Below are 16,307 nucleotides of genomic sequence, written 5' to 3' on the forward strand. Positions count from 1 at the left end.
CTTCTGTTTATTTTTGAATTTCGCGCAAAGCTACGCCAGGACTATCCGCGCTAGTCATCCTTAGTTTACCGGTATAAGACTAGAGGAAAGGCAGTTAGTCACTACTATTCACCAGCAACTCTGGGGCTACTCTTTTACCAGCGAATAGTGGGATTGACTGTAACATTATAACGTCCCCACGGCTGAAAGGGCGAGTATGTTGGCGTGACGGGGATTCGAACCCACGACCTTCGGATTACGAGTCGAGCACCTTAACTACCTGGCCATGCACCTTCTAAAATGAACAGAATATCCAAAATAAATACTCCAAAATAAAAAAAAAACTCCAATTAAGTGCCAGACATTTCAAATGCTTCTCAGAATCTATAAATACCCAACCTTGCAACGGTTTTGAACAAAATACTTAAAGCGTACCTCTGTAATATCTTTTAATACTCAAAATAAACAATAAATAAAGCAGAGAACAACCTATCGACCTTCTCATGTCGAAAGAGTTTGTTAATCTGAAGATGACCTAGGAAGGTCGAAACGTTGTTCTCTGCTTTACTTTGGTAAAAGTGTTAATACCCGTACCAGCCGTCCTGAGGTACATTTTTACTTCAAATGTGTTTCTCGTCATCATGAGACTCTATGACTGTTCTGTAGAAATACTAATTACAACCAAAGCAAGTGATTGCACTCCAGAAACATTGAATAAATACCAAACTCTGCAACTGCTTTTCAGAAAAACTGTCACCCATTGCAGGTGCAAGCTAGTAACCACTGTTCAGAATACCACCAATCAGAAAATACACACTCAAGAATGTGGATGTTTATCTTATTTAAACAGAGGACGTGAAACAAGAACAATAACAACAGATTATCAAAACCTTTCATATCTGAATGAAAGATCTTATTGAAATATGAATTGTTCAACATGGAAGTAAGACTGTGTTAGATAATGGTTTCTAAGGGAATGTACTACACTGCTGCTAATGTTAAAGTTACGTTTACAGCAACACAGTTCAGTTCTTGATATGTCATAAAGTTACAATATATTTCATGCCACGTCAATGGTTTGAGCCTCTACATCTGGTGTACTTGAGTACTATTAGTGTTTGAGGCACACTAAATGGATGTAACATGAATTCTTTCTTTTGTATGTGTAAATTAGCGTCGTGTTTACTCCAGCAAATTATTTTGTACTGTCCTTGAAACAGTACTCTTGTTTTTTATCAGAATTTATCAAACGGAACAATATACCTTGAAAATACTAAGGACTTTCTTACTGGTGCTCCATTCAATCCGGTTAAAATGTTCTGTAATTACCTTAATCATTTTGAGAGATATTTCCCTCATATTATCTATAATCGTAACTTTATCATCAAAACTGTTTATCAAAGTAGAATTCTCGACTTATACTTGGTTCCAGTACGTTTCTTGTCTATAATTTCTTTTCGTTTAACTTTGTATTCCCATTGTTACTGGATAACAAAATAAACCAAACATTACCTTAAAATGACAAAATAAAATTTTATTTTATAGATGAATTTATTTGCCAAGGTCATTGTATACTTATAATTTGACTCCTGTGTGTGACCAATGGGACAATCTGTAGAGAGCATTCAATTTCTTCAATGGTGAAAAACTAGCTAACTACCCGTCAAGTGAACTGTACCGATATTATCTCGAAATTAATTCGCTCATTGTGAATCGTCGATAAAATATTTAGTTGCAGACCAAATAGAAGACTTAATACTGTTTGTAAGCTTGTAAAACTTTTTATGTAAATCATTATTTGTAATAACTATTGGCAATAAACGTTATTATAAATTCTATTATTGTTTGTATATTAAAATATACTTGTTTTGAGAAAGAAAATTATGTGTATCCACCTTGGTGGAAAAAATAATCAACTTGACACATCTCTATATTTAACTAATTTCTAAATTCAAATTTATCTCGGTTTTAAACAATTTTAAATTGTAATATGTAAAAATAAGAAATTGGAGACTCGTCCAAAATAAATTATAATACGTGACATGATAAATTGGGAGTTCGTGCCCGAAATCTGAATCGGAGATAAAATGCGATCTAAATTCAAACTCAAATCTCAATTTAATTTATATTTATCAGTTCCAGCAAAATTTGATCATGTCTGATTATAGAAAATTTTTGAATAACTTTGAATAACTAGAAACATATAATGAAGAGGAATTGTTCGAACATGTCAAAATTTTAGAATTAGAAGTTAAGAAACCAATGTATCGACAATGTATTTTATTTGATAAATTGTTATCACTCTATATATTCACATATATGTATATATATATATATATATAAACACAATTAAATAATTACATCCAAATGAAGCGAAATAAGTAAACAAAATAATGAGGAAGGGCTGTGTTAAAAACAGGAAATTCCAACCTCTGATTAACTATATTATATCCATAATTTTTTACCTTACTTACCCCCAGATGGTATTACGTTATTTTCCTTATCTTTCATTTTATTTTTATTTTCATTAAATTATTTTATTTATTTATTTTTCATTTTTTCATGTTTATCTTTTCTTATTCTTATTTTAACCTGTGAGAGCAGTCACCCTCCCACAACTCTCTGCAGGCAGTGAAGGGTGATATAGATGTGGGCTCCAGCACCTACATCTCGCTTTCCTAATTTCTAATTTCTAATATTCTTATGTGAGACTAGCGAATTAGAGGCTAAGACTTTGCAATGTGGGTCCTAATTCCGCAGTTACTTCCAAAACCTAGGATACATTTTGTAATTCTACGTTGCAGTTTGTACACTACGTTTTTTTTAAAAAATATGCAGCGTATTTTGTTTACTTTTAATGTGTTTTGTTTATGGCTTAAAAATTTATGTTCATATACGTATGTAATATCTTAGTTAAAATTTGTCCAATACCAGTTTTAATTCTTCAAATAGAGAGGTATAAAACAGTCATCATTAGATTAAATATATAATTTGCTATTGTTTAGTTATTTTAATATCAAAGTTTGTTTAAATTAAATTTATATTTAGAAATGCATGTAACTTATACTGTTAAATTATATATATATTTAAGATTACGCTTACAAAAATATTATAAAAAGAAGTGATCATGCAAACAGTGACAGCTTAATTTATGGAAGGTACCTTGTTATGATACTGATGAAAAGTACCATTCTGAGCCCGGTATCGAAGAAGGAGAACTGACGAAATAGAAGGATTTGAGAAATCAGGTTGGTGTCCCTCTCGAAATTTTACAAAGATATACATTAAAAGACAGAGAAGAAAGTTTTATTAGGACAAATCAAAAATTAGTACTACAACTACCTACTACTTCATGTCTCGGAAACTGATAAAACACATCTTTTCCCGCTAAATCTAAAAATAGTCCTAAAGCGGAAATATATTGGTTTGGATGATACAAATAAATACAATAAGTAAATATAAGTAAATACAAGTAAATAGCAAAGCACTGACTGAAATTTGTGACGAAATGAGGTCCAGTTCAGTTACTCAAGTATAATTTTCATAAGGACAAGTAAAAAAAAAACCATAACAACAACTTGTCAGTGGAGAAGTTCTAATACACAGGATTCAGCATTTAGTACAACTGGGTTTTCTTTCATCGAATGGATGGGAGGAAAATATCTAGGAAAATGTTTCGAAACTGTGAAGCTAAACGCGTAGAATCGCAATTCTAGAGAATTCGAACCGAATTAGGACCGAATATAATTTTGACAAATAAATCAAACAGCCGATCAGAAAATGCACATCCCAGTAAAAATGATGCGCAGAATTAACATGCCATGAATGAAAGAATGCCCGGCATGATCAGGTGGGCTAAGGCGTTCAACTCGTAATCTGAGAATTGCGGGTTCGAATCTCCCTCATACCAAACATGCTCGTTCTTTCATCCGTGAGAGCGTTTTTACGTGACGGTTAATACTACTATTTGTTGGTAAAAGAATAGTCCAAAAGTTGGCGGTGGGTGGTGATGACTAGCTGCCTTTCCTCTAGTCTTACACTGCTAAATTAGGGACGGCTAGAGCAGATAACCCTCGAGTAGCTTTGCGCGAAATTCAAAACAGACAAGAACACTTCATTAGATTAATTCACTTCTTGGTTTGTACTTAAATTCGCCAATCAGTTGCAGATGAAGATGGCATATCGTTTCCCTTCGATCACGCCAGTTCTCAACAAAATAAAATACAAAAAAGATTGTTTGAAAAACTTGTAATTAACTTGTGTTTTTATTAGAAGATAGCAAAAAGATTAAATTAGTTTAAAAAATACACACATCAGTTGATTATTTTAAAAAGATATTTCATATTTCGTTAAGTCAAATGTTGTTGGTCATCATTACATGATAAGTAGCATTGGTTTATTGCTTTTATGTGCTTAAAATTATTTTTGCTGTTCAGGAATTTGCTGTATGATTCGTCGCGCAGAATTACATAAAAAAAAAACTTGTAGTTTTCTGTTAAAATAATTGTGCGATTTTATTTGTATAAACATTGTAGGCCCAGCATGGCCAGGTGGTTGGGGCACTCGACTCGTAATCTGAGGATCGCGAGTTTGAATCCTCGTCACACCAAACATGTTTGACCATTCAGCCGTGAGGGCGTTATAGCAATACGGTCAATCCCACTATTTGTTGGTGAAAGAGTAGCCCAATAATTGGCGTTGGATGGTGATGACCAGCTGCTTTCCTTCTAGTCTCACACTGCTAAACTAGAGACGGCTAGCGCAGATAGCTCTCGAGTAGTTTTGCCCGAAATTAAAAATCAAAACAAATATTGCGCAACTCGTTACCCTGTTTCATCGCAAACACGAAAAATGAAAACTAATGCAGTTACAATGATGTTACTCTCTGACGTATGAATGCTTTGTACGAGTAATAAAAATAAACTGATTTATTATTATGAATACGTGTTTTGGGTCGTTCCACACTTCTTTACAATATCAACTTCACAAGATACAACTCACAAAACTTTATTTCAATTCGAATATACAAGTAATGTATCAAAAATTACAAGCGTGATTAGCAACAAAAGTTTGAACCAATTATTATCCATACATAAAATAATTTTAAACACATCTCCAAAATTTAGAATAACTTTTGTTGTTCTCAAATATATATCAGCTCAATTAGCGAGTTTAGTAACACCCAGTCATAGTTTCCATTAAATACCTTCAAATTTCGTAGGTCTTTAGATGAAGAGTGATACATTTTCACTTAGTCTTTATCAGTAGCAAGTAGTCCTTAAGCAGTAAACACACATTTCAGTGAACATATGCAGGAATTCCTGAGTACCCCGCCATATGACCGTAGCTCATTAAAGGGATTTCTTTATATCCTTTCGGTTCTTGATAATGACTGGTTCTGTAGACAAGATTCAAAACCAAAATTACACACAACAAAATCATTTTTAGAAACAGAAAAACGTGCTGTAATGAAACAAATAAAAGTCAAAACAAAAAAAAGAACAAAGATTTTAACAATAGGATGCTATAAAACAAGAATCGTTTCTTATATTGTTACTACCAAACTACTACACTGTACTATATACATATTGAAACTAATTAACAGTTTTTCAGAAATCATTGTACCTAAAGGCTCAGTAAATCTGATAAAAATTATGTTTCAGTAGTAAGAAATAGGCTTAAACAAATCTCTAGTGTTTTATGTTTGAACTTACTCAATTGCCAAAGGTATTGGAATCGGAAGAGGTAAGAAATATAGTCTGCTTCTTCTGAACAAGAAAGGCAGAAGCTTCAACAATCTTTTTAAACGGTTGGCCTCTGTTCTTTGCAACACATCACTCAACAAGATACAGGAAAACAGTAGAACTGTTATGAATGTTAACGTCTTCATGTTCTGCAAGAGTGTAAAACAAAATCCTGTCACGTTACTTCACTTGCTTGAGATTAAGACTCAAACATTTTGTAGTGTTTAAAAACTAGTGTTACTTATCCTAAAAATATAGAAGTGAGCTCTTATTCTATCCAAACTTAGATGTTTTTTTTTAGTTTCCAGTTCTAAAGTTCATCAGTTATCGTATTACGACAACTTAAGCCTAAGGAAGTTGTAACTAAATATAACACAGGTTTATCTTACCTTCAGTTTGACTGTTGGCTTTCTCATTCCTGATCAGCGAATCGACCGTTATATATATATACCTCTTGGGATGAGAAACCATCAACATCTCAGCTAGGCGTGTTTAGTCGACCTCCCAGAGTGGATCATTTTGGCTAAGGACCTCTTTCATCTGCATATTTTGAAATAGGTCATTAACCAATGTCGGGTCAATAGTCGGATTTCACTAATTAGTGAATCTGTGACACAAAACCGACTAGTTGATAATAAACGTCAATAAAGGTGGTTTTAACTACAGATGCCAATGGCACTCACTCGGCCTCGGTACCAGTTTCAGTTTTTGAAAGCTACTAGTACTCAATGGAATCTGGCAATGATGTCGAAATGTTTTTTTTAAGATTTTATTGCTGTTCAGGCCGAATAGTGTATAAAAAAAATAATGTTTCAGAACCATGACATAACTGAACTTAGGACTATAGGTCAATATCACGTCGTATCATTAAACAAATTCACTTTTAACATCAATATTGTCTGGTAATGAAATTTTAAATAAGCAAGCATCAATACTCAGACGAAGCAACAGTGAATAGCAGTGGTATATATTTCCGTTATAATTAAAAACTGTTTCATATTGATACGATTAGTGTTAGGACCGTAAGGAGCGGTAAGGCCAGTCAGAATATAACCTAACTACTTTTTCATGGCATGTGTAATTCAAATTATGTATTAACATTTGTCTTTTTAATTCTGTTTATTACAAATATGTGTGGTATTTGTAGTTAAAACTGTTCAATATTCAATCTTATATTATTAACTTTTCAAATATTTTTGGGTCACGCACTCGGGTCACCCTAGAAATAGCAATGTGACAATAACTTGACCACTCCAAATATGCTTTCTAAGACAATGAGGAAGGATAACCAATAATTTTGGAAACATTTCTGAAAAATTCTCACTGGAAACACCCAAAATCAATGTTCGTGTGAGTGAAACATTTGACGAAACAATCCGCACTGGGAAAATGGAATAGGTAGCTCGGCACGACAGTTGTCGTCGGTGGAATGGGTAGCTCGGCACGACCAGTTGTCGTCGGTGGAATGGGTAGCTCAGCACGACCAGTTGTCTCCAGTATTTATGGACTACAGATTTTTCCTGAATTAATGAAGCTTTACAGAATGGTTTAACCTGGTAAGGCTCCATATACAAGACACCTTCACAGAATTTACTCATTCAAAGTTACGCATATTGAACAATGGTGATTGTGAGCTGTAATAAACAATTAACTACTGATGTATCCTTGAACGTGTAATGAACTGTATTCTTCATGTCAAACTGTTTTCTCAGTATGACTTATTAAAAGTAATTTCAAAATTCTTGAACACATTGTTTATCAGACACTAATGAATTGAGTTTCGATATAATTTGAATCTAATTTGTATAACAGTTAATTTTTGTTAATAATTTGTTTAATCTTAAAGTCAGAAAACGAATTCATCTGCAAAAAAGAAATTTTTATTACGTCCATTATAATATAAATAGAATAATTCAGAATGTCAAGTTTTGTTCGTTCGTTTTTTGAATTTCACGAAAAGCCACACGAGGGATATCGACGTTCGCTGTCCCTAATTTAGCAGTGTAAGACTAGAGGGAAGGCAACTAGTCGTCACCACCCACCGCCAGCTCTTGGGCTACTCTTCTACTCACGAATAGTGGGATTGACCGTAACATTATAACACTAAAAAGGTGAGGCTGGTTGGTGGGATGGGGATTCGAACCCGCCATCCTCCGATTACGAGTCGAGTGCCCTACCTACCTGGCCATCCAAGGCTTTCTTGGTGTGACTTATTAAAAGTGATTCAAAATTTTGAACACGTTGCTTATCAGACACTAGTGAATTGAGTTTTGATATAATTTGGACGTAATTTGTGCAATGGTTAATTTTTTGTTAATAATTTGTTTAATATTAAAATAAGAAAACGTATTCAACTACAAAAAAATAAAAAAACAGAAATAGTTATTGTGCCCATCATAATATAAACAGAATAATTTTAAATGTCAAGTTAAGTGTGTGTGTATTTTTTTTTAGCAAAGCTACATCAAGCTATCTGCTGAGTCCACCGAGGGGAATCGAACTCTTAATTTTAACGTGATAAATTCGTAGACTTACCGTTGTACCAGCTGAGAACGAAGTTAAGTGAGTTCAGTGTTTATATTTTACTAAAACCACATCATGTTAACTGCTGTGAACATATAGGAACATGTGAACATATAGGAACATGTGGACATATAGGAACACGGACTACAAAATTTAGCGTCTCATCACCGTAAACGTACCGCTGTCCCTTCGAGAGAAGCCAGGTTATGACAGATAAATATAATATAGCTTTTTTAAAATATGCTTCGGAGCAACAAACCTGTAAAATATTTTAATTCCATACATAAATAGTCCTACCTTGGACAGATGTATCTGTTGCACATGTAGGTCACTGGAAAAATAAAGGGGATTAAGGTCAGTGAACTACTGTACTTCTGTTTTTTGTAGGACTAATTTGAAGTTCAATAAGCCTTACTCCGAATAAGGTTTCTTTATATTTTCAGCCAGGTCGCTGCATAATTTAAAGACTGCGATGATAAAACTGCGGGAGTGTTTTTTGCCTGGTTGAGTCCAGCTCTACGTGTTTTATATCTTGTTGTTAAGTGACGGTATAATTATTTAAAAATAAAACAAACTGTACTAGCACTTAGTCTCAAGTTATTAGTAATTTTTATTTTTGTTCAGAATAACGCATAAAATGATTCACGTTGAAGGTTATTTTCTTACACACCCTTCTCAATCATTAGATGTTATTATAACTTGAAAGTTAGGGTTGAATCAAAGAGAAATACAGTTTTTTACTCAAAATAACAAGTAAGAGTACTAGACTTGTCTTCATAAGTTATAATTAAATATCTTGTTTACAGTGACACGGTGGTATCTCTATGTACTTATATTGCTAGAAACCGGGTTTCGATACCCCTGGTGGGCAGAGAACAGATAGCCCTTTCTGTAGCTTTGTGCTTAATAACAAACAACAACAACAGTTAAATAATCTAACTAAACATTCTAGTTGCTTTCCAAAAACAATAATTAGACACTAAGCGATGCAAATCTCTTTAAAACCTTATTAAATACCAAGCTTTGTAGCTTTCCTATAAGTTACTTAAATTCCAACCCTAGTTCTGCTCTACAAAAAAATTAATTAAATACGAAACCCTGCCATTCAACATGCAACTCTTCTCCACAAGTTCTAATTGAAATCAATGAATATGAAACTTTAATTAAACAAAAAAAAACTTTCACCTGCAGAAGCATTACTTATGTTTCTAGTGCTGCAAGCGTTCTTTAGAAACTTATTAAATACTAAACTCTGAAACTATTTTCCATACATTCTGTCTCTCGCTGGTGCAGCATGAGTCTACAGATTTACAACACTAAAATCAGGGGTTTGATTCCCCCAGATGGACATAACGGATAGCCCGATGTGGCTTTACTAAAACAAAAACACACACACTTTAATGTAAAGAACTGCAACCACACTCCATTAGCTATAACTGAATATACAGCCAATCAACTACTTTCCAAACACTCTCGATAAGTACCAGAACCGAAACCGGCTGTGAAGAAACCGCGGTATAACATCAAACCCTTTAGTTATTTTTAATAATTTCACGTTAAATACTAAACCATGAAATCGGTTCGTGAAACCCTAATCAAATAACAAACTCTGCACCTACATTTAACAAAAAAGTTAGTTAGCTTTTGAATTTCGAGGAAAGCTGCACGAGAGCTATCTGCGATAGCCGTTCATAATTTAGTAGTGTAAGTCGAAAAGGAAGGCAGCTAATCATCACCACTTACCGCCAACCTCTTAAACTAATCTTTTACTAACGAATATTGAGTGTTTTTGACTGTCATAATATAACGCTCCCACCGTCGAAAGGGCGAGAGTGTTTGGTGTGACGGGAATTTGAGTCCTCGACCATCAGATCACGAGTCGAGCACAGTAACCATCTGGTTATGCCGGGCCATAATAAAAAAAAAAAAAACACTCTGCAAGTTCCCTTTAAAATCTTCAAAGAAACCACAAACCCTGCAATTACTTTCAGTTATTGACTACATACGTAACCCTGTAACTGCAGTCTAGAAAAGTCAGCTAGATACAAAAAAATGTAACTGTTCTTCACAACAGTTGTTAAATAACAACTGGCTCAGGTAACTTTAGTTAAACACCAAACCCTTCTAGTTGTTCTCTAAAACCTCCAGTTAAATACATTAACTCAATAATTAATCTACAGAAACTCTAATTAAATAAAAACTGGCTCAGGTAACTTTAGTTAAACACCAAACCCTCTAGTTGTTCTCTAAAACCTCCAGTTAAATACATTAACTCAATAATTAATCTACAGAAACTCTAATTAAATAACAACTGGCTCAGGTAACTTTAGTTAAACACCAAACCCTTCTAGTTGTTCTCTAAAACCTCCAGTTAAATACATTAACTCAATAATTAATCTACAGAAACTCTAATTAAATAAAAACTGGCTCAGGTAACTTTAGTTAAACACCAAACCCTCTAGTTGTTCTCTAAAACCTCCAGTTAAATACATTAACTCAATAATTAATCTACAGAAACTCTAATTAAATAAAAACTGGCTCAGGTAACTTTAGTTAAACACCAAACCCTCTAGTTGTTCTCTAAAACCTCCAGTTAAATACATTAACTCAATAATTAATCTACAGAAACTCTAATTAAATAAAAACTGGCTCAGGTAACTTTAGTTAAACACCAAACCCTCTAGTTGTTCTCTAAAACCTCCAGTTAAATACATTAACTCAATAATTAATCTACAGAAACTCTAATTAAATAACAACTGGCTCAGGTAACTTTAGTCAAACATCAAACCCTCTAGTTGTTCTCTTAAACCTCTAGTTAAATACACTAACTCAATAGTTAATCTATAGAAACTCTAACTAAAGAAAAACTGGTTCAGATAACTTTAATTAAACACCAAAACCTCCAGTTGCTTTATAGAACCTCCTGTTAAATACATTAACTCAACAGTTAATCTATATAAACTCTAATTAAATAACAATTGGTTCAGGTAACTTTAATTGAACACCAAACCCTAGAGTTGTTCTATAAAACCTCTAGTTAAATACATTAACTCAACAATTAATCTACAGAAACTCTAATTAAATAACAACTGGCTCAGGTAACTTTAGTCAAACATCAAACCCTCTAGTTGTTCTCTAAAACCTCCAGTTAAATACATTAACTCAATAATTAATCTACAGAAACTCTAATTAAATAACAACTGGCTCAGGTAACTTTAGTCAAACATCAAACCCTCTAGTTGTTCTCTTAAACCTCTAGTTAAATACACTAACTCAATAGTTAATCTATAGAAACTCTAACTAAAGAAAAACTGGTTCAGATAACTTTAATTAAACACCAAAACCTCCAGTTGCTTTATAGAACCTCCTGTTAAATACATTAACTCAACAGTTAATCTATATAAACTCTAATTAAATAACAATTGGTTCAGGTAACTTTAATTGAACACCAAACCCTATAGGTGTTCTATAAATCCTCTAGTTAAATACATTAACTCAAAAATTAATCTACAGAAACTCTAATTAAATAAAAACTGGTTCAGGTAACTTTCATTAAATATCAAAGTTTGCGACTTATTTCAACAAATTCTAATTAAAGAAAGCCCTACAACCTCACATCAGGAATTCCAATTAAATTCCAAACCCAGTAACTGCCTTCCAAACACTTCATATAAGTACCAAATCTGAAAGCTCTCTCTTCGCCCCGGTAGAGCTAGGTGGTTAGGACGCTCGACTCGGAATCTGAGGGTCGCTGTGAGTGGTGATGACTAACTGCCTTCCTTCTAGTCTTACACTGTTAAATTAGGGACGGCTAGTACAGATAGCCCTCGTGTAGCTTTGCGCAATTTCAAAACCAAACGAACAAACAAAATTTCTCTCAAAAACGATAACTAAATACTAAATATTGAAACTGATCCCCAGAAACTCCAGGTAAATAGTAAAACCTATTATTTTAAGTCAGTTCAAAACTCAACAACTATTGAGTTGTAAAGCCAATTAAATATCTCAAACGTAAACTTGTTCTCAAGATATTCATGTTAATTACGAAACCTTAACCGCTCTGCATACGCTGTATCTGTTGTCTACAATCTTTAGTTAAAGTTAATCACTGTAGTTGGTGTTCAGAAATTACGATTAAATATTAATCAGTGTAGCTGTTCTTCAAAAGTTTGAAGTAAATATCCAATCGTATTAATTTTTCTCACGAAACTGCAACTAAATAAAACTTTGTAACTTATCTTCTGAAACTCTAACCAAAACATGCAGTTAACTTTGAAGGCTGGTATAGTTTTACTGATATAGTTTTGAAGTTACTAACACCTTTTACTTGATAACTGTATTGATGTTTGTAACTTCAAAACTATATCAGCCTTCAAAGTTAACTGCATGTTAACTTGTATGTGTATATTTCTTATAACAAAGCTCCATTGGGCTATCAGCTGTGTCCACTGAGGTCAATCGTATCCCTGATTTTAGCATTCTAAATGTATATATTTATCGCTGTCCCATCGGGGGACATGCCAGAAGGAAAGTTTTAAGTGTTTTAAATCAATTCTAATTACTGTAACATTTCCTGATGTTAAAGATAGTAAGTATTACCTTCATATTAAAAGCTGTAATGTGAGAGAAAATTTGAATAATAAAAACATTTCCCATTTTCAGACAACTTCATTAATTCTACATGTATTATACCAGAGCTTTTACTCATTATAAGACACCATTGAAGCATTCTGAAGACTTTCTGCAATAGCTCATTAAAATCCTCAACAGAAACTTGAACGAAAATTAAAAGAAATCTTCGGGGAATAACGTAAACCTTAGGCTTTTCTGACCCAAATAACGTAAACCTTAGGATTTTCTGACCCAAATAAAGTGGCGTCTCTAGAGATCGGTTCTGTCACATGATATACGCAGACTATTTGTCAACTCAAATCTCGTCCCAGTATAACAAAGCCGATTATCTAAGATGGAGATCTAAACTGTTTTGTTTTTGTGAAGAATGCTAGTGGACGTAAGAAAGTATTTCAAAACATTAGGAAACTTTTAGAGATAAAAAGTCATAAAGGAAATCTGTGCTCAGTGAATTCTAATTTTATTGTTTGAAATTCAATGGTTTTGGAAGTATATGTATATATATTTCAGTCTCATCTCCATGACAAAGGAGTTTAGTTATAACACTGGATAACGTTTTCAACATATACAAGTGTCTCTTGTCCTGATGTCAGTAGAACTGGTCGTAATGTATGTGGAAAAAAAAAACTTTAGCAGTTTATTTAGTTGTTCGTTTTAAGCTACACAATGGGCTATTTTCACTCTGTTCACAGCGGGGATCAAGCCCCAGATTTCAGCATTAAAACCCCTACTGGTTGAAACAGAAACAGACCATAAAATATTAATATAATGAAGCAATAGCGTGGTAGTCCGTATATCTGTCTACTTATGTGATCAAAATAATAATTCCGAAATGGTAATATGGATAAACTTTATACTTGGTAAAAATGTTGCGCACATTTAAAGAGCATAATCCAAACACTTGTGCCATGCAATAATTCCCAGAAAAAATACAATTAGTAATTATTAGCACGAACAACCGCCAATATGGCAGCGTTTGGGTGACTTTCTCCTAACTGAACTAAGAAATAAATTAATCTAATATATAAATCCTGAAACAAGCAGTTATTACATTTTACTAAAGTAAATCACCGCTATGAAACAAGGTGATAAAATTTCACTAACAACTTTAAATATGTCTCTCTAGGTAGCTACTGATAAAACGTGAAACCATTAGCTGCAATAGAAGTCACAATAAATAAATATATGTATGAGGCTAATGTATGTCTGTCCGCAAAACTTTCCCCACAGTTTATGTCCAATTCTGATGAGACTTCGCACGGTTTTTTAACATCAAAAGTGGAGATTTCTAAGAAAGTCTCATTACAATGGGGTTTCTAATAGAAGCAGAATGAGGTTTTCACACACGGTGTGATTGTGTAACATTGTCAAGAAGTGGATCGCCTAACAACATATCCATACTCACAAAAGAGGCAGATAAAGAACCTCCCAATGCTGTACAACTAAATGTTCTTTCGTGAGCAGTAAAACGTTCAGAAAGTTTACTTTTATTCTATTGACTGAGATTGCCATAGTAAAGAAAACTTGGCCGAAGGCTCAACAACACCATTCACAGGAACTATCACAAACAGCCACCATCTGGTCAGAGTTTCTTCTAGTATAACTAATATACCGTTCCCTAGGGTCTGAGTGATTTAAGTTATCATCCCTATGCAGCCATATCTATTGATTTCGTTAGGAAGTATATTAGTTATCTAAGGGTATATCGAACCAGAAGTACATAACTGGTTACAGGAAGTTATTGAAGGCATGAAAAAGTTAATGTTGTGTTTTTGATGACATTACAACTTACTGCTGTCGTCATAGTCGTACTTGGTGACATGATAATGAACTCCTGGTGACATAAGAGGTGACTAATGTTGATATATAAAGTGATTGTTCTCGACCCGAGAAACTGCTGGAGAGATTGAGTGGTAGTTCTCCTATAGTCCAGCCGATAAGATCTAAAATCATTCTATTTGTAAAGACAGTTTCAAACTTAGTTTTTCACATACATATATATAGTATTAAGACTCACTTTGATTTGGGATTCTCAGAGGGTTTTTCAAGAACGACCAAATGTTTTCTTTCATGCCGGACTTTAGTTTGCCTTTATTAATTGAGATATAATCATATAAATTGGGACACAAATAGTTTCTGATATGCAGATTAAAATAACACCGACATACAAAACCACTGTAGGTTATAAAAGGTTATAGATGTATTAAATTAATCATGCTTTTATGAACATAGTTTCAGTAAAACGTGTCCTAATATACGAATAGTGTACGTATTAAAAACTTCTGAAAATATGGTTAATTTGTCTTTGTTATATTTTGTCTTCCACTTAATTAGGTAAACATCTTTTTAAGCATTTTAACTTGAGTGTGCGGTATCTATCTGCAAATTTGTGAGAACAAAGGTTTGAAGCCTTTGTTAAGTTGTAGGAATTGAAATAGACGTAGTAGAAATCTATATAGGTTCAGATAAACTGCCACTTACAATCGATCAACATGTTTAGAATATCTGAATTGTTAGACATTTAAACACATGGAAGTTCAGAGCCATTTTCATGTTGTTTTTTTTTTGCTACAAAATGTGTTTATAGGCTTTGAGTCAATATGAGAACTTATAACTTCTAAAAGTGGTTATAAGACAAGAAATAAGAACTTATAAGTTCTAAAAGTGGTTATAAGACAAGAAATGAGAACTTATAACTTCTAAAAGTGATTATAAGACAAGAAATGAGAACTTATAACTTCTAAAAGTGGTTATAAGACAAGAAATGAGAACTTATAAGTTCTAAAAGTGGTTATAAGACAAGAAATGAGAACTTATAAGTTCTAAAAGTGGTTATAAGACAAGAAATGAGAACTTATAACTTCTAAAAGTGGTTATAAGACAAGAAATAAGAACTTATAAGTTCTAAAAGTGGTTATAAGACAAGAAATGAGAACTTATAAGTTCTAAAAGTGGTTATAAGACAAGAAATGAGAACTTATAACTTCTAAAAGTGGTTATAAGACAAGAAATGAGAATTTATAAGTTCTAAAAGTGATTATAAGACAAGAAATGAGAACTTATAACTTCTAAAAGTGGTTATAAGACAAGAAATGAGAACTTATAAGTTCTAAAGGTGGTTATAGGACAATAATTGAGAATTTATTAGAGTCCAACGAGATTGACTGCATGTTATGAATACAAACTTTTCTCGATTGAATTACGATAAGGAAACAAAAGCTACACTTCTAGCCCAAAGTAACATGGAATACATGTACGTAAGTAAGATAAACTCAACATTTTAATGGGTTTAAAAAGGAAAGCTGAAGATAAATGACACCACATTAAGTCTCGAATAAACTCGCTCGAGTTCAAGGTTTAAACCTTTTGGTGAGAAACACCTCTGTTTTATGATAAAAAGGCATAAACTGTTTATCTTCACAAGGCATC

The 16,307-nt window shown here is 33.2% G+C and overlaps 1 protein-coding gene across 1 annotated transcript; it reads right to left on the bottom strand.

Annotated features, from left to right (window-relative positions):
- Positions 1-5,035: 5,035 nt before the first annotated feature.
- On the bottom strand, positions 5,036-6,537 carry LOC143239867 (uncharacterized). The gene is made up of 3 exons (XM_076481459.1): positions 6,113-6,537; positions 5,694-5,872; positions 5,036-5,377 (listed from the first exon to the last, which is right to left on the bottom strand). Exons 1-3 carry the CDS (start codon positions 6,137-6,139, stop codon positions 5,278-5,280), a joined length of 306 nt encoding a protein of 101 aa, XP_076337574.1. The 5' UTR covers positions 6,140-6,537; the 3' UTR covers positions 5,036-5,277.
- Positions 6,538-16,307: the final 9,770 nt, after the last annotated feature.

The sequence above is a fragment of the Tachypleus tridentatus genome, chromosome 13 (assembly GCF_004210375.1).
Source record: "Tachypleus tridentatus isolate NWPU-2018 chromosome 13, ASM421037v1, whole genome shotgun sequence".
In the NCBI taxonomy this organism is placed as follows: domain Eukaryota; kingdom Metazoa; phylum Arthropoda; class Merostomata; order Xiphosura; family Limulidae; genus Tachypleus; species Tachypleus tridentatus.